Here is a 22,101-nt window from a genome sequence, read left to right as displayed (position 1 = left end):
CTTAGGATTTCCTATTTTGAGATAGAAAGCAAGCGATAGTGTTTTGCTCAATTGCAAGTGCTTTTCCCAATGTTCAGTGAATGAATGCATTGTTTGGTGTGGTCTTGAGTCATACAAACCAGAACGATCCCCGATTCAGTTGTCTGAGTCGACAGATCTTGGCCAAGGCACTACACTTGCCTGCAGCATGCCTGGGTGAGGGAAGGGGGAAATCAGTCAGAGTTTCCTCTCCTGATTGCTGTAAAATGGAATGTGGTTTGGGCTTGGTTGTGGTGCCTCTGTGGTTGAAGAGCCTGCTGGCGCTCAGTGTCCAGGCTCTCATGTAACTACTTTAGTGAGGCATCGAATGGCTGGCAACATCCATGGCACTCCACGTCAGCGTAAATCACAGAGAGGGAGGGAGGAAATTGAAGGTAGAGTGGGGATAGAATACATTCCTACTGCAAATGTACATATGAATTGTGTGTCTATTTTCCTGTTCTTTAGCGCAAGACGTACAGAGACACCACATTGGTCCCTGAAGAATTGGGGAAGATTATGGACTCTGAAACATTCGAGAAATCTCGTCTCTACCAGCTGGATAAAAGTACTTTTGGGTTCTGGTCTGGTCTTTATTCTGAAACTGAGGGAACAGTGAGTAGTGCTAGTATCCCTGAAACTACTGCAGATACATTTGTAAATGGAAATTGTAGTGGTTGACCTAAAAGATAAAATGAAGGGTAGTTTTTTTTTCGTTATGTGATGTTTTAATTTTCTGATGTCAATGATCTCTTTCTCCCCTCACCTCCCACCCCCCAATGCCTTGTTTTTTAAATAACAATTCACATTGTGTTTTTTGCTACATTGCATCTTTCTAGATTAGCACCGTTATATTTCATGGGTAGCTAGTTCCATGTTATCTGCATGAAAGTGGTCATTTTATATGTAAAATTAGACTTGCATCCTTGTCCTTGCCTTTAAAAATACATTCTGTCCTCGTGCTTCACCAGCGCTGTACATTATTCATGGAATCCATGAAATCAGAAAGACAGGGAAACTAGTGTGTCTCAAAATCGATCAGTAAATTTGGAATTAGGCACTCGTGTGCCTTTAAATGTTTATATCAAGCAGTTGTAGCCATCAACTGTTTGGCTTAAAAAAAATAAGTTTCCATGTCGATCCGTAGAAGTCCTTCCCTCTCAAGTAATGGGATGTTACTTCTCTTTTTGTAAATATTGTAGGAGTTGGATTTGAAGCATGGTGGAGATAAAGCGCGGGGTCTTAAGTGTGTTTGTGTGTGTCCCGTGACATTGAACTTTGCAGTTGGCTGACCGACTGTGAGTGACATTCCCTATGGGAGTGGGTGGGAGAGTGACTGGCGAGAGACACACTTAAATAGGCACACTGCTCTGCTACCCTCCCAGCCTCACTTTTATATAAAGTTAAAATATAAAAACACACCTAGCCTCCTCAGAAAATATAAGGCTGTTGCCTTTTGTCCCAGTACACTTTGTTTATTAATAGCTTTATGTTTTTTTATTAAGCTTCTGCACAACCCAGAACACTTGTCTTTTGTAAATGTGGGCAGGTCATGAAATTAGATCAAAAATTCCTTGGAAAATGTACAACTTTAACTAAAGCAGAATATCAGGGAGTGGGGGGTTGTGGGGAGGGGAGCAAGAATCTCGGTAAGAACCAATGGGACTCCTTGCTATATATGGATCTGAAGGTGAACTGCATTGGAAGGGCCTGGGACACCACCTTGTCATGTGCAATGTTGTCATAGTTAGGAAAAGAGGTTGACAGTGGGGATCCTTCCACGATAGAGACAGCAAAGATTTAAGTTAAGGATGTTAAATCTATTCTCACTGGGGGAAAAAGTATGGGGTGGGCGAGAGAGAGTAGCTTTTTTTTTAACTGAAAGGAATTGTTAATGAAGGAAAGTATTTTGTGCTAATGCAGAGTTGAAGAGCCAAAAGAACTTGATCCTAAGCCATACCTTAAGGAGCAACTACCTTGGGGGAAGTTGTTTTTTTTGCTAATTGCAGCTAAATTGTAAATACGTTCTTGTAGTAAAATTGTGAATTTGAATACAAGTTATGAACTGTCGGTCTTCCTGAAACAGTTTAGGATTTCACTGCAAATAGAGGAAGTTGTCAGTCACTTTTGTAACCAGCCAAACTATACGACAGGTTTTTTTCCCCCTCATGAGTCATTATTTATAGAAGTAAGCAGTAAGAGGGTGCTCTTACTGAAATCAGCCCAAATACAATAATCTGGAGCGAATCAGGAAGAGTTAAAAAGACAAACCAACCTTTTTGAGAACTTCTGATAAAACAAATGCTTTCAGGGAGAAATATTAGTTTGAATTCTTGGTGAACTAGCAGAATAGTCTTCGCAAGATTTAAGTAAGAGTATACCTACGTAATTATGTTCCACCTTCATGCTTCTACAGTCAAATCAAACATTTTTTATTTGTTCTTGGTGTGTGCACATCGCTGGCAAAGCCACATTTATTGCCCTCCCTAGTTGGACTGTTTTTTTATATAACTGAGTGGCTTGCATTAAGTGTCAACCACATATTGTGGAGTCATGTGTAGACCAGACCAGGTATGGGTGATATTAGTGAACCAGTTGGGTCTTTATGACAATCTGGTAGATTTCTGGCTCGTTTTTTTTCCCCTCCTAGTACCAGCCCATAAATTAACAGATTTGTTGAGTTCAATTTCACAATTTGCCATGGTGGGATTTGAACTCGGCGCCTCTGCTAATCCAGAACCATAACCACTGCACAACCCTGAGGCGAGAGCTGAACTGACAGAAAATTAGAAGTGTTGAAACATTTATGCTGAAGATTCCTTGTTGATCTAAAAAAGAATTTACATTTTAGTTAATTCTCAGCAGATTGCCCTATTGTGATATACAAGGCGAAAACATCACTTACAAAACAATCCGACAAGTTGACAAACTAACAGCCTGACCAATAACACACGTTTGAGTAGTAATCAGGAAATGTTTAAGTAGGAAATTGGCACTTAACAGTTTTGCATATCTGCATATGAAGGTCATTACAACAGTGACTATGCTTCAAAAGTATTTCATTGGCTGTAAAGTGCTTTGGGACGTCATGAGGTAATGAAAGGCATTCGAAATATGCAAGCCCTTTCCTTTATGTCCCTTCAAATAGTTTCTCATGCCTGAAGCCAATATGTTGTTTTTTAGACAGTGCTATCAAGCGGCACTTGCTCACTGATAACCTGCTCACCGATGCTCAGTTTGGGTTCCGCCAGGACCACTCGGCTCCAGACCTCATTACAGCCTTGGTCCAAACATGGACAAAAGAGCTGAATTCCAGAGGTGAGGTGAGAGTGACTGCCCTTGACATCAAGGCAGCATTTGACCGAGCGTGGCACCAAGGAGCCCTAGTAAAATTGAAGTCAATGGGAATCAGGGGGAAAACTCTCCAGTGGCTGGAGTCATACCTAGCACAAAGAAAGATGGTAGTGGTTGTTGGAGGCCAATCATCTCAGCCCCAAGACATTGCTGCAGGAGTTCCTCAGGGCAGTGTCCTAGCCCCAACCATCTTCAGCTGCTTCATCAATGACCTTCCCTCCATCATAAGGTCAGAAATGGGGATGTTCGCTGATGATTGCACAGTGTTCAGTTCCATTCGCAATCCCTCAGAAAATGAAGCAGTCCGTGCCCTCATGAGGCAAGACCTGGACAACACCCAGGCTTGGGCTGATAAGTGGCGAGTAACATTCGCACCAGATAAGTGCCAGGCAATGACCATCTCCAACAAGAGAGAGTCTAACCACCTCGCCGAATCCCCCATCAACAACATCCTGGGGTCACCATTGACCAGAAACTTAACTGGACCAGCCATATAAATGCTGTGGCTACAAGAGCAGGTCAGAGGCTGGGTATTCTGCAGCGAGTGACTCACCTCCTGACTCCCCAAAGCCTTTCCACCATCTACAAGGCACAAGTCAGGAGTGTGATGGAATACTCTTCACTTGCCTGGATGAGTGCAGCTCCAACAACACTAGAAGCTCGACACCATCCAGGACAAAGCAGCCCATTTGATTGGCACCCCATCCACCACCCTAAACATTCACTTCCTTCACCACCGGCGCACTGGCTGCAGTGTGTACCATCCACAGGATGCACTGCAGCAACTTGCCAAGGCTTCTTCGACAGCACCTCCCAAACCCGCGACCTCTACCACCTAGAAGGACAAGGGCAGCAGGCTCATGGGAACAACACCACCTGCACTTTCCCCTCCAAGTCACACACCGTCCCGACTTGGAAATATATCGCCGTTCCTTCATCGTCGCTGGGTCAAAATCCTGGAACTCCCTTCCTAACAGCACTGTGGGAGAACCTTCACCACACGGACTGCAGCGGTTCAAGAAGGCAGCTCACCACCATCTTCCCAAGCGCAATTATGGATGGGCAATAAATGCCGGCCTCGCCAGCGACGCCCACATCCCATGAACGAATTTTAAAAAAAATGACTATGTTAACTTCCATTTTGAGTGTGACATTCAAACTATTTTAAAACAGTAAAGGAACTAATATAAAATCACAAACAAAATATTAAGTGTATGCAGTTCAATTCCAATCTGTTTCAAAATTAGTTTATTTTGCTAACAATGGTAAATAGTTATAATTGTACGATGTACGATGAAACCTGTAAATTAGGGATGTCTAAGGGACTTGCATCAGGTGTCCTTTATTTGCAGGTGTCCCTATTTTCAAAATGGTCATTGTATGTACGGTAAATTATTTGGGACTGCCAATGAGTGTCCCTTTTTTTTTGTCGTGTTCCATTTTTTTGCAGGTGCTCCTTTATACAGTTTTCACTGTACATATTAAGTGATTTACTTAATTTGAATTCAGTATTGTGCATAGTGCAATATGAACAAAACCCTGCCTCAGTCATTAATGGAGATTGGTACTCAAATTTGCCTGTTTGATCCAATCAGGTGCTTTTTTTTCCATGTAAATAATATTTTCTCCCCCATCTCCTGGATGTGCTGACTCATACCAGGGTATCATTCTCACTGATCACTCTTCAGTCAAGACCGTGAGATCACCAGGATATTCGACCTTGGAAGGAGGGCATTGCAACTGAATCTGATGTTGGCCATCCTGAAAATACGTGCATTTTCTGGCACCAGGCACCGGAAGATTGGGAATCTTGGTTGCTTTTCCGCTCTCTTGCTTAGGGGCATTGATACTGAGGGCAATTGTAGCATCTCTACTATTGCTCCAGCTAAGGTCAGCTAATTGAAATTAAAATCTGTATTTTGACAAAGAATCTGCACTCCCTCAAACTAAATATTAAGACATTACAGATTCTCTTGGGTTCAACCCAGAATATAAAACTTGTCAATGTAGTTGTGCTAACTGGAAATTGAATCTTGGAGCCTCTGGTCTCTGCGGATCAGTTACATGCTGTTCTTACCAACGGAGCCCTCTGGGAGCTCTGTAACTTTAACTGTTTTTCAGAAACATTTGGAACTTGCACATGTACTGTCGGAGTGTACTGTAAACTCCAGGTCTGATCACAGTGAACTTGTAACTGTGGCCCATCTGCTGCAAGTGCAGTCTCAGTACCAGGCTACCATTAGTAATAAACATTTAGCTTTTAATATGTTTCCATTCAAGTCCTTCTTCACCTTTGCAGCTTATCCTATTGTTGGGTGGAATTCCCTTTCTCTGGAGAGTATCGGGACACGTCATAGGACGTTTTGGTCTAGGACCTGAGTACGAGGTAAGCATTCTGTGACTTGGAATCGAATTTTTTCATTGTTGAAACATTTTGCGATAAATCCAGACGGAAGAAGCATACTTAATTAAGTAAATAGAAAGGTACATTTCGTGCCTAGTGTGTGCATTGTGGTTTGAACACTGACTTTTATTTTTTGCCCTAGAAAGATTGCATGTTGATAGCTTGCAATAACCTTTTAAATTATTTTCTAACCTTTTAAATTATTTTCAGGACTGTAATCTTAAGAACTATATAGTTTCCTTACTGGAAAAGGAGCAAAGATTAACACTTAATACTGTTCATTTGGTCAGATTTTTAAAAACTTGTTTTTGTAGTTTTCTCTCTCTCTCTTCCTCCTTCCCTTCCCAGCAAACATCACGTGCCATCTGTAATCTCTCCACTATCTTCCTTTAGCTGGGAGTGAGTGACCATTCAGCTATTCGTATTATTCTGTTTTAGCTAATGAGATTTCTGAGATCACTCTATTTAGTGGCCTTGGGAGGGGGGGTGGATAATTTGAGTGTAAAACACGCTTGATGGTGCTACTTTCAATTCCAACCTTTTGAAAGGAAGTAGATTGCTCTCCTGAAAGAGTTGCAAGGTTGATGTTTTAAAAATAAAATTAATTGAAATCAAAAGTTGTGTTTTGGCAAAGATGCTACTTTCTCTTAGGCTAAATATTAAGACTGTACAAATTCTCCAACTTAACCTGGATTAGAAAATCAGTCACTGATATTCAGTAGTAGTTGTGCTTTTTATACTCTAGCAATCATTGAGTATTAGACCATCTTTTTAGAAGGTTTGATCCATAAAATGCATTTTGTTGAGCAAATGTGAGGAATAGATCTGCTTGAGAGAGAGTTTCTAGAGTATGATGTTAGAATTGAATATTTATGGAAAGGAGTTAAATGCTCTGAAAACTATTTCAACGGTCACCTTCTAGAATATAAAAAATGTCAGCCTTGGCTCAGTGGTAGCACTCTCGCTTTTGAATCAGAAGGTTGTGCTGTTCAAGTCCCACTCCATAGACTTGAACACATAATCTAGGCTTATACTTCAGTGCAGTACTTAAGGGAGTGCTGTACTTAAGGGAGTGCTGCACTGTTGGCAGTACCGTATTTCGGATGAGATGTTAAACTGAGGCCCCCTTTGTCTGCTAAGATGGACGTAAAAGATCCCATGGCACTATTCAAAGATGAGCAGACAAGTCCTCCCAGCATCCAGGAGGACGTTTGTTCCTCAGCCAGCACAGGTTATCTGGTCATCTGCTTCATTACTGTTTCTGGAATCTTGCTGTGTGCAAATTGCCTGCCACGTTTTCCTACATAACAACAGTGACTGCACTTCAAAAGTGGTTCATTGGCCGCAAAGCATTTGGGACGTCCTGAGGATGTGAAAGGTGCTATATAAATGCAAGCTCTTTCTTTCTCCTCTTTCTAATTTCTCATTTTAAAAGAAAGGCGTGACTTCACTTTTGAGTTGTATTCCGGTACGATGCTTAGATGAGCTGAGATTAATTGCTGGTGGAAATCTGAATCCAATTAGCATGAACTAGAATCTGGCTACAACAGCAGTTTCCCATTGGAACGAGATGGTGGGTGGCGGAAATAGACTGACGTTGCGAGGAGCTGAAGCTGGTAAAACGAATGTGCACTAGTTTGAGGAGAGGACGACGGAGATATTAACTATCCAGAAAATGTAGTAAAAACCTGCATTCTTGTTCCTGCAACAAATAATATGAAGACTGCTTTGCACATAGCCTGCAAATGTGTTCTTTAATTTATAGCTTATGGGGCTATGTGTCATGAACAGGTGCAAAGCAGATGTTTGAGAAATTAGTTTTCTGAGTACTGTGCTGTGGTAATGAAACCTTGCTTCAGTGCCATCCTTTGTGCACCAAACTCTGCTAAATGCTATCAGAATACAGCCCCAGGTGTTGCCTCTTTATGACCTTCATGTGTCTTGCATTGTAGCAATTCTGTTAACTCGAGCAGCTGCTGTAGGATGCCCTTACTGGACTGAATCTTGCTGGAAAATAACTGCGTGTTAGTGACGCACGCCGTTATTAATGCGCAAATCGGCCAGCGAGTTCGGGGGATGGAGAGATACGCCGTGAGTTGCGATTCTCCAGAACTTGCTGGTCGATTTACGCCGCTCCGCCGTTTGCTTCGCACAAACAGCATCACGCCCCCAACCTCCCCGTTATTTTTAAGAACTTACTGGATTCGAGCATTAATTGCCCATTAAACTCGCCACAGAAGGTTAGGACCAGAACTTAACAGCGTAAGTACCCTTTTAACGATTTGATAATTGTTAATACAATACCTCTATGGCCCAGGAAGGGAACAATTTAAACTGTTCAATCTCATCCCTGCAAATAGTAAATAGTTGTTAGTAATTTAAAAAATGTAATATAAATTTTTTTTTACTTTTCTGTCTTTTTTTTCTCTTTCTCTCAATCCAATCTTTCCCTCTCTTCATTTTTCTTTCTGTACCTGATTTGACTCTAATCACCCTCCTCCTCCGTCGTTCCTCTGTTTCTTTCTCGATCCTTAAGTCTCATTGGTTAAGGAGATAGATTCTTGGTCCCGCCGTTCACTAAGGTCCCGGATAGCCCGTTGCCCTCGTTACCAGCTCGCTCTTCCAGCAAGTTACGGTGCGAGAATTTTTTGAGCTGAAGGATGCAGAAAGGAAGGGAAACTCCATGAGTTGCCCCACTCCAGCGAGATCTGGCCCATTGTTTTGTATCATAGAGTGAAAGCATATGGAAGGAGTACTTCCAGCAAAAAAATGGTCTTTTCCTTCCTTCCTCCCTCACTCCATGTTTGCAATTTTTTAAAAAAAGAACACACGCACAGGTGTCTGATCAACTTTTAGGAAATACCTTTGCAATTTCAATACATTTTCGCTCAGTGTACCTGCTATTCTGGATCCTCTCTTGCAAAGCTATCTCATAGAAACATAGGAGATAGGAGCAGGAGTAGGCCATTCGGCCCTTCGAGCCTGCTCCGCCATTCAGTATGATCATGGCTGATCTTCTATCTCAATATCATATTCCCGCTCTCTCCCCATACCCCTTGATGCCTTTTGTGTCTAGAAATCTATCTATCATCTTAAATATATTCAGTGACTTGGCCTCCACAGCCTTCTGTGGTAGAGAATTCCACAGGTTCACCACCCTCTGAATGAAGAAATTTCTCCTCATCTCAGTCCTAAATGTCCTACCCCGTATCCTGAGACTGTGACTCCTTGTTCTGGATCCCCCCAGCCAGGGGAAACATCCTCCCTGCATCCAGTCTGTCTAGCCCTGTCAGAATTTTATACGATTCAATGAAATCCCCTCTCATTCTTCTAAATTGTAGTGAATACAGGCCTAGTCGACCCAATCTCTTCTCATACGACAGTCCTGCCATCCCAGGAATCAGTCTGATGAACCTTTGCTGCACTCCCTCTGTGGCAAGTATATCCTTTCTTAGATAAGGAGACCAAAACTGCACACAATACTCCAGCTTCTACAAATACATAAAGGGCAAAAGAGTAACTAGGGAGAGAGTAGGGCCTCTTAAGGATCAACAAGGTAATCTATGTGCAGAACCACAAGAGATGGGTGAGATCCTGAATGAATATTTCACATCGGTATTTACGGTTGAGAAAGGCATGGATGTTAGGGAACTTGGAGAAATAAATAGTGATGTCTTGAGGAGTGTACATATTACAGAGAGGGAGGTGCTGGAAGTCTTAACGCGCATCAAGGTAGATAAATCTCCGGGACCTGATGAAATGTATCCCAGGAGGTTAGGGAGGAAATTGCGGGTCCCCTAGCAGAGATATTTGAATCATCCACCGCTACAGGTGAGGTGCCTGAAGATTGGAGGGGAGCAAATGTTGTGCCTTTGTTTAAGAAGGGCGGCAGGGAAAAGCCTGGGAACTACAGACCGGTGAGCCTGACATCTGTAGTGGGTAAGTTGTTAGAGGGTATTCTGAGAGACAGGATCTACAGGCATTTGGAGAGGCAGGGACTGATTAGGAACAGTCAGCATGGTTTTGTGAGAGGAAAATCATGTCTCACGAATTTGATTGAGTTTTTTGAAGGGGTAACCAAGAAGATAGATGAGGGCTGTGCAGTAGACGTGGTCTACATGGACTTTAGCAAAGCCTTTGACAAGGTACCGCATGGTAGGTTGTTACATAAGGTTAGATCTCACGGGATCCAAGGTGAGGTAGCCAATTGGATACAAAATTGGCTTGACGACAGAAGACAGAGGGTGGTTGTAGAGGGTTGTTTTTCAAACTGGAGGCCTGCGACCAGCGGTGTGCCTCAGGGATCGGTGCTGGGTCCGCTGATATTTGTTATTTATATTAATGATTTGGATGAGAATTTAGGAGGCATGGTTAGTAAGTTTGCAGATGACACCAAGATTGGTGGCATTGTGGACAGTGAAGAAGGTTATCTAGGATTGCAACGGGATCTTGATAAATTGGGCCAGTGGGCCGATGAATGGCAGATGGAGTTTAATTTAGATAAATGTGAAGTGATGCATTTTGGTAGATCGAATCGGGCCAGGACCTACTCCGTTAATGGTAGGGCGTTGGGGAGAGTTATAGAACAAAGAGATCTAGGAGTACAGGTTCATCGCTCCTTGAAAGTGGAGTCACAGGTGGATAGGGTGGTGAAGAAGGCATTCAGCATGCTTGGTTTCATTGGTCAGAACATTGAATACAGGAGTTGGGATGTCTTGTTGAAGTTGTACAAGACATTAGTACGGCCACACTTGGAATACTGTGTACAGTTCTGGTCACCCTATTATAGAAAGGATATTATTAAACTAGAAAGAGTGCAGAAAAGATTTACTAGGATGCTACCGGGACTTGATGGTTTGACTTATAGGGAGAGGTTGGATAGACTGAGACTTTTTTCCCTGGAGAGTAGGAGGTTTAGGGGTGATCTTATAGAAGTCTATAAAATAATGAGGGGCATTGATAAGGTAAATAGTCAAAATCTTTTCCCAAAGGTAGGGGAGTCTATAACGAGGGGGCATAGATTTAAGGTGAGAGGGGAGAGATACAAAAGGGTCCAGAGGGGCAATTTTTTCACTCAAAGGGTGGTGAGTGTCTGGAACGAGCTGCCGGAGGCAGTAGTAGAGGCGGGTACAATTTTGTCTTTTAAAAAGCATTTGGACAGTTACATGGGTAAGATGGGTATAGAGGGATATGGGCCAAGTGCAGGCAATTGGGACTAGCTTAGTGGTATAAACTGGGCGACATGGACATGTTGGGCCGAAGGGCCTGTTTCCATGTTGTAAACTTCTATGATTCTATGATTCTAGGTGTGGTCTCACCATGGCTCTGTATAACTGCAGTAAGACATCCTTGCTCCTGTATTCAAATCCTCTTGCAATGAAGGCCAACATACCATTTGCCTTCCTAATTGCTTGCTGCACCTGCATGTTAGCTTTCAGTGACTGGTGTACAAGGACACCCAGGTCCCTCTGTACATCAACATAAGAACATAAGAAATAGGAGCAGGAGCAGGCCAATCGGCCCCTCGAGCCTGCTCCGCCATTCAATAAGATCATGGCTGATCTGATCCTAACCTCAAATCTAAATTCATGTCCAATTTCCAGCCCGCTCCCCGTAACCCCTAATTCCCTTTACTTCTAGGAAACTGTCTATTTCTGTTTCAAATTTATTTAATGATGTAGCTTCCACAGCTTCCTGGGGCAGCAAATTCCACAGACCTACTACCCTCTGAGTGAAGAAGTTTCTCCTCATCTCAATTTTGAAAGAGCAGCCCCTTATTCTAAGATTATGCCCCCTAGTTCTAGTTTCACCCATCCTTGGGAACATCCTTACCATTTAAATAATACTCTGCTTTTCTGTTTTTCCTTCTGAAGTGGATAACTTCACATTTATCCACATTATACTGCATCTGCCATGTATTTGCCCACTTACTCAACTTGTCTAAATCGCCTTGAAGCCTCTTTGCATCCTCTCGCATGTTGGAGGACATGTACACGATTTCAATTTTTGAAATTACAAATAGATTGTGGAGAATTTCATATTAGAAGTACTTTCTCCTTTTAAGGATCACCATTGTCGTACAACTTGCGTTTTTTTAAAAAATGTTTCTATATATTGTTCTTGTCTATTAACAGATAACTCAGTCCTTGGCATTCCTATTCCTTGCAACCTTATTCAGTGCAGCCACAGGTCTCCCCTGGAGCATCTACAACACCTTTATCATTGAGGAGAAACATGGCTTCAATCAACAGGTCTGTAGTTTCCAGAATTTCTTTAAAAGCACTAAACACAACAGGCTGCAAAGGACATGTTTGGATTGTGGTGCGGCAACGAATTAATCTTTTACATTTTTCACATTAAATATATTGTAGGATGAACACTGTCGTCTCTGCAGTCCTCGGAAAAGGGGCCCAAATTATGACTTTTTAATAATTTTTAAAAAAAAACACCCGAACTACAAGTTACGGATTTTTAACGTTAGATATTTCCTTAGGTTTTGGCGTCACTGGTCGTTCCTGTAAGCATTCCCTACAGACCTGAGTGAGCTTTTACCTGCTAGATATTTGGGTACACGTATCAAGGCTCAGGGTTTGAACTCAGAACTCTTGCCATTATACTGCAGCTTACTGCAATATTTCATAGACCGCCACTTGATCTATCTGCCTTCACTAGGTGGAAGAATATACTCCCCATCAGACTACAGCTTATGCTGTAAACCACCAGACAAATTAATTGAACAGTAAACAGATAACGAACAGTCATTAGTACAAATGATATAGTTACAGCAATTACAAACTTCATTTGTAATCAGTGCCAAAAACAACAAAGACGCTTCCCCTAACACTAACTCTGAACATATAACAAACCTGTGAAACAGCGGTTGTCTACACCGTGGTTATCCCCTTCTGCGGAATCCTCTGATTAGCCTTGTACCTCTGATGGCTGCATACCTTCATGCAATACTGCCCAAGGATATAGCTCCAAGTATCTTTGAAGACATCCCAGAACGCAGGATATTAAAACTCATTTAAGTGGTCAGACAAACAAAGGATTCAAAGCAACGTTTGCCTACACCAAAACAGTTGCCAAACAAATGTGTACAGTGAACAGCCCCAGAGGATGCTTGTAATTGAATAGAATAGCTTGACTCCTCCCTGGAAGACTGACTGATTTGTTCCAAACACTTGAGTCTCCATCTCATAGTTACAGAAGCATAGAATGGACGCCTATTAATCCATAATGACAGGTAAATGGCTGCGTTTCAGTGCTTTTGGCATGTTAGACTGTAATGTATATGCTCTGTGGCTTGTAAAAGCCAACAGTAAGCAATTTTAACCCTGTTTGCCGTGGCCAACAATACGTAATAACAACTTGCCTTTAATATAGCATATTTAACGCAGTAAAACATGCCAAGTCGCTTTACAGGAGCATTATCAAACAAAATTTGACACAAAAACTTGGTCAAAGGGGTAGGTTTTATGGAGTGTCTTCAAGGAGGAGAGAGAGGTGGAGAGGTTTAGGGAGGGAATTCTAGAGCTTGAGGCCTAGGCAGCTGATGGCTTCATTGCACCACACTTTAAATAGTATTATCCATTATTAATTAAACACCTTAATTTAGACCATTAATCTACTTTGTCCCAGGAACTGTTGCAATCAGATTTATTTTTTTAAGAGGAGGAATTTTTTTTTTTTCCCCCCAAGTGTTCCTTCTCATAGGCAGTAAGCCCTGCTCGAATATGCTTCCCCATCACCAGTAGTCCTCTGGTACCCAACACAAATATCTATTCTTTGTGTGAGCCTAAAACAGTAAGTAAAACAGGCTATTCATCCGTAGACGTACCCATGTCGAGCCTGATTCTGTCCACAGGGTCGGGGAAAGAAACCCTCCCATTAATGGTTTTTAAGTCCCTTCTCTAGTCCAGGGGCACTGGGGATAATTGCATTGAGTTATCACTGCCCTAACCAATGGCTGACTCAGCACATACCAGGGATTGAACCAGTATCTCTCTGGTCTTTATGGCTTAGTACCACACTGGGTGGTACATTTATGCACTGAGCCATTAACTGAGCTTGTTAACAATTTTTTTTCATCAAAATGTCCCAGAAATATTTTAATTGTAATTTTTTAATTAAGTTCACTTTATTCTGCATTTCTGAATGAAATTTCTCTTTCCCCGCCCCCCCCCCCAACCCAAGGAAGTGTCTGAAAATGGCTGTCCGAGCCTTGTTCAGTTATCTTTCTGGCCCCTCAACCCCCTCCTGTGGGATAGCATCTGACCGTGAAGGCATGTGGGGATAAACTTGCCATATAAATGCACGTTGTTGCTATAATGTATGCGATTTTGATTCTGCCACTCCCTGGTGCTTAGTTTAGCAATCGGTAGCTTTTTATATTGCATCCTGGACCGTGGGAGAGCGATCTATATAGTTCCGACAGTCTTCCTGTAAACTGACTGCAGTACGGTTCTTGCTATTTCACACACGCAACTGGCTGTGACCGTTTGGCCAGTCAGCATGTGCGACATCCTGTGGGTAAAAGCAATGTTTACTGCTGGAGCAACGCGTTTACTGGTCCCAGGAAGACTGACCGCAGTCTGGAAGACTCAATAAAAACAAAATGCTATCAGTCTTTTTTTAAAGAAAACACAACAGCACGTTTAGCTTTTGACTGCTGGCTGTACAAGAACGCTAAAAAGCATCTTTAGTTCAATTGTTATCATTGAACCATCAGTATTTTTGACTAAACTTCCAAGTTAAGTTCATTTCAGTTAAGATTTGGTGTCCAAAGCTGGGTGCAGTAAGTTTTCAGAGGGTAAATAATTGTTTTTTTTGAAGCTTGGCCAGTATTCAGCATGTAACCGTCTTTAAATAAATCCAAAATGTTTTTTTTTTTGTTCGTTCGTTCCCCTGGGCACACTATCTGAATTGGCTACATATCAGAGCAACTATGAACATTCTCAAGGATGTAAGGAGTGAGGGCTATCTTACCTAGGTATTTGGAGACACTGAAGCCAAAAATATATCTAGAATAAGCCAGGGGTGTGGGAGGCTTTGATCTGTGAGGCTGGCCATATTTTTTTTTTGGCTGCTCTGCTGCTAATTATATCAGAGGAGTCAGGATTCCATCTCCGACTTTCAAAAAAATTTCCAGGGGTTTCCAGGAAGTCGGATTGTGTGGAATTTTTATAGTGGCAAACGGGCCAAATATGGTTCCCTTTGATCCTGGCAGCAGAATCCAATCCTTTTAAAGACTGAGATAGCATTGCTGCAGCAATGTAAACACTTCTTAACTTTTTTTCCTTTCAACTTTATATGCAGATAATGTACCCAGTTGTGCGATAGTGAAATGTATATTTTAGTTGCTGCAATAGACATTCAGTGCTCAATGTGTTAATGCTGGGTTGTAACAGGCTGCCTTTGATTTCTGCAGACTTTGGGATTCTTTTTTAAAGATGCCGTGAAGAAATTTGCAGTAACTCAGTGCATTTTGCTTCCTGTGACCTCGTTGCTGTTGTACATCATTAAAATCGGTGGGGATTATTTCTTCATCTACGCTTGGCTTTTCACATTAATTGTGTCTCTGGTGAGTACACATAATTACTTCCCTTACTTTTCATTTAGTTTTACCCCCCTTTCCAATCTGACTCCCAGTTCCCTTCCCTCTCCTTTCCTGAAGGTGGTGGTTTTAATGTTGAGATATGATTCAATGGGTAACACAAGCCTCCTCTTTCCTTGCTCAATTGACATTCCATGTGAGCCTGTATAGCGAAAGGCAACGAGCTGCTTGGGTTGGAGACCAGCCTGATTCTATCCACAGCCGACTTACATCTCCAGCAGGATTTACTCAATAGGAATTGGCGGAAGGAGTTTTGGCAGATTGACTTCTCTCCCTCCGCACCCCGCCCCCCCCATCGCACTGCCTTCCACTCTCCAGTCCCATTCCATGAGCATTGAGACCAACTCTAGTGCCCCTTTCACTTCCCTGGTAGTGATCAGCAAGCTGGGTAGGGGCCTGGAATCATACCCAGGACATCTCTGTTTTATATAGATCAGTACCTCTTACGCAGTGCACTTACCCACTGAGTTATCAAGACAACTGACTTTTAATTTATTTGATATTAATTTACTTATATGTACTTAATTTTGTATTGATTTATGTTTAATTTAAAATGACCTAACAGGCTAAAGCTTGAATGCTTAATTAAAAAAAAAATGCATGAAATTTTTGTTTTGTGGGTGGGGAGATCACCTTCCAACCTTTTAAGGTGGGAGATACCTGCTAGGGAATGGAACGTTTTTTGACACTAGTGTCTGCGTCAAGCAACCCTGGGTCAACTCTAAGATGTGTTAAATGCAAAACTCCTTGCACCTTGACCTCATAGAATCTACTCCAGGACTTGAGCACATAATCCAGGCCGACCCTTCAGTGCGGTGTTGACTGAGTCCTGCACTGCGGAGGTGCTGTATTTCAATGAGGCATTAAACCGAGGCCCTGTCTGCCCCCTCAGATGGTTGTAAAAGATCGCACGGTACTCTTCAAGGAAGAGCAGGGGAGTTCTCCCTGTGTCCTGGCTAATATTTATCCCTCAACCAACATCATCAGGACAGATTATCTGATCATTTATCTCACTGACGCTGTGGGATCTTGCTGTGCATAAATTGGCAGCTGAGTTCTCCGTACAGTACAACAGTGACTACACTTCAAAAATACATCATTGGCTGTAAAATGCTTTGGGACATCCTGAGGTCATGAAAGGCACGATATAAATCCAAATTGTTTGTTTAGAATGTGCTATTGCCACACCAGTCAACCTGATGTGCTTGGAGTGAAGTTCTTTGTTTTGGTTGGATTATGGATTTTGCAGCTCTCTTCTGTCCAGAGCCGTGCTTAGCCTTCTCAAACTCATTAAGCTTCAGAAACTCAAATAAGCTATCGGAGATTTGTACTATAAATTGAATTGTATTGATGCTTTTGAACAAAAAATTGCATTTGCCACTTGCTGGCCCACCTAGCCCCAAGTTTAAATTCATCACTTGAGCAGTTTTTAAAAAATGTCTGGTTATAATTTTGAGACTTCACTGTAACCCTGCTTGCACATTTTTGATTTTGTGTGTGTGACTTTTTTACATCATTTTAAAATCTACATCCTGTGGAGGGTAGAGGGGCTCTCCCATTGGCCTAGTGAGTTTATCCAGCGAGCACTGAGCCATTCAGAGCACTAATGTCTTGACATCCAATCCCCAGTGTTGATCACCGTCATGGTGATGGTGGGGGCACAGCAAAGGTCTTCAGTGAACCTGCACTGTGGGTGGGGAAAGAGAGGGAACCTGCCAAAACTTCTGCTCCTGATCACTAACCTGTGACTTCTGTTGGAGATGGTGTTTGTTGATGTTGCGTAAGGATAATGTCACAGAAGAACCACAAAATGGCAAGAGCTGTGATCAGAGGTGCATCATAAAAGGTCCACAAGGTGACTGCCTCCATGCTATGATAGGCTGCAACACTTGTTGTCAAGTTTCACACATGAATAATGGCCACTTGGGTGAGGATGGCTGGTGCCTTGTGGAACCGTACCCCATTGAGGCACCATCACCTTCAGGAGGGGAAAGAAAGGAAGAACTTACATTTATATAGAGCCTTATCATGTCCGCAGGAAACCTCAAAGTGCTTCACCCCCAATGAATTTTGAAGTGCAGTTGCTGTTATGTTGGTAAATGCAGCAGCCTAGTTGTATACAGCAGGGTCTCACAAACAGCAAAGGGATCTATTTAGTTAAGCTGGAAAGAAGAAAATTTTAATGCAATTGATTTAGTGTACGGAGTAATGAAAAATTCTGTTGGTAGTTTTTAAATGTATAAAATGTCCCAAAAGTAGCTTTGCCAGCTCTTCCTCCCTTTTGGTAATTCTGCCCCCCCCCCCCCCCCCCCCATTTTTTAATAATTTGGTTGAGTTCCAATTTCAGATTAGAATGAACACACTCTGGCCAAATATCCAAGAATAGTGCTGAAATTTTAATTCTACTTTTTAAATCATTATCACTTTGGAGATTCCATGTAGACTTTGGATGGTCAGAATGTTTTTGAAAGTTTTGTATAAATGCCCCAGTGATGTTGGCTTGTAATCCGAATTCATTCAGAGTGGGTGCTGAGGCAGAAACTAAAATCAAAGAAGCTGTACCTGTAAAACATGTTCCTTTTCTTGCAGCATTGCTGGTTTAAAGTTTTTCCATCTTGCTGTCGTTTGTCACAGTCGTACTCATAAACCACTGTTTCCTCTTTTTGTGATCCATCCACAGAATATTGACAATACACAACAGTTTTATTTAAGAATATTAATGATTATAAATGATTTTGTTGAGACCAATATAGCATTTGATAGCATGGGTGTGAAGCGTTTGATGTGCTTCTAATTTTTTATCCTCTCTCCGTCCTTCCTTTTAGGTCTTGGTGACCATCTATGCTGATTATATCGCACCACTATTTGATAAATTCACTCCACTTCCTGAAGGGGAGTTGAGGGCCAATATTGAGGGAATGGCCAAGAGTATCAGCTTTCCTCTAACCAAGGTTTATGTAGTAGAGGGTAAGGCACTGAGCTATGTGAATCTTTGCTCCTGTCCTCTAGCACTTTGATAGATGAAACTTGAAAGCACAATTGCTTCATGTCTCCACTGAAAGTAGCATGTTTTATGAAATCCATTGTTTAAAAGAGAATATCTTGCTGTTTGGTGAAAGCCATCTTGTTAACTGAAGCGTAATAACACTGCTGAGCTCTTCGGTGTGTGCAATAAATAAATGTGAAGATGCCTTCATAACCACATGAATCTTTACAATACTGACTTGATTGAAGGAAAAATAATCTGCTGTAGGGTGCCAATGGAACATATTAATTTGCTGATCAGTAAATAGATATGAACTGAAACAAAAGCAAAATACGGCAGATGATGGCAATCTGAAATAAAAATGGAAAATGCAGGTCCTGATGAAAGGTCTTTGACCTGAAATGTTAACTCTGTTTCTCTCTCCACAGATGCTGCCTAACCTGCTAAGTGTTTCCAGCATTTTCTGTTGTCATTTCAGATATAAACTGACTAAAAGGTTTCTTGAAGGGGTGTGATCCTGTGACCCTGCTGCCCTCGTAGTTTTTACAGCCTCCAGCCAACCCATGTAATTTCCATTCTGTAGTAGAGGCTTTCAGTGAGCTATATAAATAGAGTTCCCCCAGGTGGCAGAAACCTGGTTCAGCAGCATTTCTGTTAACTATGCAGGCCCAACCGACTTTACATTGACATGCTCTGTACGCCCTCGACCTTGAATTGGTGGGTTCTCTAACCTTGATTTGTGGAAGTCTCTGCCTCTTGAATGCGAGGAGAGTGATGCAGTTAAACAACTACATTGTGCTGGCAGGCGTTTACATTGCCTTGCTCTGGAGTTGCTGATCCTATAAGGCTTTTAATTTTGAGGCTTTGATCTTCCTCTCCTTTTTTAAACGCACTAACTGTTGCAGATTATGATCCCGTGGGTGCTGGTCACTCTCCGATTCCATTCCCAAGTAGCCGGTCTTCTCCTAGACTGTAATTGTTGATGGACTATGGCAGCCAAGTCTTGTCTATTAATGATTTGGAGGAAGGGACAGTAGCAAAGTTCTCCCAAGTTTGCTCATGGTACCAAATTAATAAGCTGGTTTCACCAACTGAGCCAGCGCAAAGGTTGGTGCTTGGGGCAAGAGGTTTGTTGCAGTATGACATCTCATAACAAATCTCACAAATTTCTATACGTATTGCCTGCAGATTGACTTGCTGCCTAATTGTACCTTAAAAATCATGGGGGCGGTGAAAATTTTGGTTTCTAAGCAGACTTAACAATAATAAATCACTAATGTTTTACATAGAAACATATAGAAGTACATAAAAATTACAACACAGAAACAAGCCATTCTACCAATCTGTGTCAGCTTTTACTCTCTCGCAAGCAAATGGTGTTAATCCATTAATCTTGAATGTTGACATAGTTTCTGCCTCAAACACTAACCCTGGAATTGAATTCCACAGCCTCACAATTCTCTGAAAAAATAGTTTCTCTTGCTCTCTGTTCTAAATCTCTTACATTCAATTTTTGTATCTATGGTTTTAAGTTCACAATTTAATTTCTAACTAAAGCAATAAAATCTGAAATTGCTGGTTTTATTTTGTGATCATTACAATGATTTTAAAGTCTTACTAATCCTCAACTATCTAATTTAAAATGTTGATGATGTGATAAATTATGATATTTATTCCATCAAATTGCTGTGGATCAGACTCTTAACTTGAACATGGGTGAAGAATATATGGCTGCACTACATATTCTGAAGTTTCAACCCAATATGTTAGCATTTGTTCCCTCAACAGCAGATGTTGTGCCTTTTCGCAGTGCCCAGTTTAAGCCAGATCTCTTAATTAGCTTTCATTGTTTTTGGCATGAGAATTATAAGCTGGTATTTAGTGGTGTTGGTGAGTTCAGTGAAACTTGTATTTTTGACCACAAAAGCTCTTGCAAGTTTAGCATAGACCTACAAAAAAAAAATAGCCAAAGCAAATGTTTTATTGCTTTGTAATGCACAGTATTAATCTTCTCCAATGTTCTGAATAGGATCAAAGAGATCGTCACACAGCAATGCGTATTTCTATGGCTTTTTTAAGAACAAACGCATTGTTCTGTTTGACACACTGCTCGAAGATCATTCCCCATTAAATAAAGGAACTGTCGATGAGAACACTGAAATGCAGACGGCTGCTGGAGATGGCAGTGAAACTGAGCCTGCTGAGACCAAACTAAGACCAAAGGTAAGCCTGCTGGTTGTATAATCCATAACTTCTATTATACTTTTTTTCATTGTTTCTTCTTGGGACGTGGGCAACACTGATGAGGCTGCATTTATTGTCCATCACAGTTGCCCTAAGAAGGTGGTTGTGGGTCTTCTCCTTGAACTGCTTCAATCCTTGTGGTGATGGTGCTCCCACGATGACATTAGATAGGGAATTCCAGGATTTTGACCCAGTGACAATAAAGATTTGGCGATATATCTCCAAGTCAGGAGGGTATATGGTATGGTGGGGAAATTGGAGGTGATGGTGTTCCCATAGTGTTGCTGTTCTTGGCCGCCTTGTTGGTAGAGGTCATGGGCTAGTGAAGGAAACTTGGTGAGTTGCTGCATTGCATCCTGTAGATGACAAATACTGCAGCCACAGTGTGCTGGTGAAAGAGGGGATGAAAATTGAATTTAGTGGCAGGGGTGTCGATTAAGCTGATGTTTGTTCTAAAAGATGTTGCATTGCACCCATCCAGTTAAGTGAATATTTCATCAAACTCCTGACTTGAGCCTTGTAGGTGGTGGAGAAGCATTAAGGGTGAGTTACAAGAGTACCCAGCCTCTGCCCTGCACTTGTAGCCATGATGTTGTTATGGCTGGTGCAGTTCAACTATTGGTCATTGGTGACCCTCAGGATGTTGATGGTGGAGGGCTCAGCAATGGTGATATCGTTGAAGGTCAGAGGGAGGTTGGCTGGGCTTTTTCTTGTTGATGATAGTTATTGTCTGGCACCTATGTGCCACTTGTCAACTCAAGCCTGGGTGTTGTCCAGCTCCTGCTGTAGGCTGGCAAGGGCTGCTCCATTATTGATGGAGTTGTGAATGGAGCTAAACACTTGGTGAACAGCCCCACTCCTGACCTTATGATGGATGGATGGTCATTAGTGAAGCACCTGAAGATGAATGGGCCACGGATATTGTTAATTGATGGAATCAATAATTAAGGTTACAAAGGCAATTCAAATAACTCCGTTTCAGTCGGGCATCACATATTATAAATTGACATTAAGCTCAATGTCTATGATTGATATAAAGTTAGCAAGATTAGTTTCTGGTTAGACTCCATGTATGGCTGATGAGTTAACAGCTTTAGATAGCAAGTCTAATCAGTTCAGCTTATTACTGATGGTGTCATAGCCTTAGCAACGATTCCGGGACCTTGCACGACCATGGCCTTCTGAGTTGGTGGTGTAGAATTGGTTGCCTCGCCCTCTTCTGGGATGCTTGTGTTGACCTTCAGGGGAATCTCATTCAACTTCCAGATGTGCTATCCATACCCCTTAGATTATACACCCACCTTGCATGTCGGTCGCTATATTTGGACTAGTGATGTCAAACTGCTTGTTCTCAGGGAAGCCTCTTGTACATCCCAAATGACATACTTAAGCACCTGGGTTGTTTAGTCTGTAAATTTTTAAAATTTGTTTTTCTCACTCCCACTTTCCCTCTCACTCCCATTCCCTTGACATCTCTGC

At 41.9% G+C, this 22,101-nt stretch overlaps 1 protein-coding gene across 1 annotated transcript in view; it reads left to right on the top strand.

Annotated features, from left to right (window-relative positions):
- Window positions 1–22,101, top strand: part of zmpste24 (zinc metallopeptidase, STE24 homolog) — a 32,558-nt gene that overhangs the window by 2,196 nt on the left and 8,261 nt on the right. The window contains exons 2-7 of the mRNA XM_068006755.1: window positions 487–633; window positions 5,672–5,758; window positions 11,911–12,027; window positions 15,207–15,359; window positions 18,218–18,359; window positions 20,408–20,601. Coding sequence (XP_067862856.1) covers window positions 487–633; window positions 5,672–5,758; window positions 11,911–12,027; window positions 15,207–15,359; window positions 18,218–18,359; window positions 20,408–20,601 — 840 coding nt within the window. The remainder of the gene's footprint in view (window positions 1–486; window positions 634–5,671; window positions 5,759–11,910; window positions 12,028–15,206; window positions 15,360–18,217; window positions 18,360–20,407; window positions 20,602–22,101) is intronic.

Source organism: Heptranchias perlo, chromosome 26 (genome assembly GCF_035084215.1).
Source record: "Heptranchias perlo isolate sHepPer1 chromosome 26, sHepPer1.hap1, whole genome shotgun sequence".
NCBI classification, from domain to species: domain Eukaryota; kingdom Metazoa; phylum Chordata; class Chondrichthyes; order Hexanchiformes; family Hexanchidae; genus Heptranchias; species Heptranchias perlo.
Note: the sequence above shows the minus strand (reverse complement) of the source record. Positions and strands in the feature narration are given on the sequence as shown.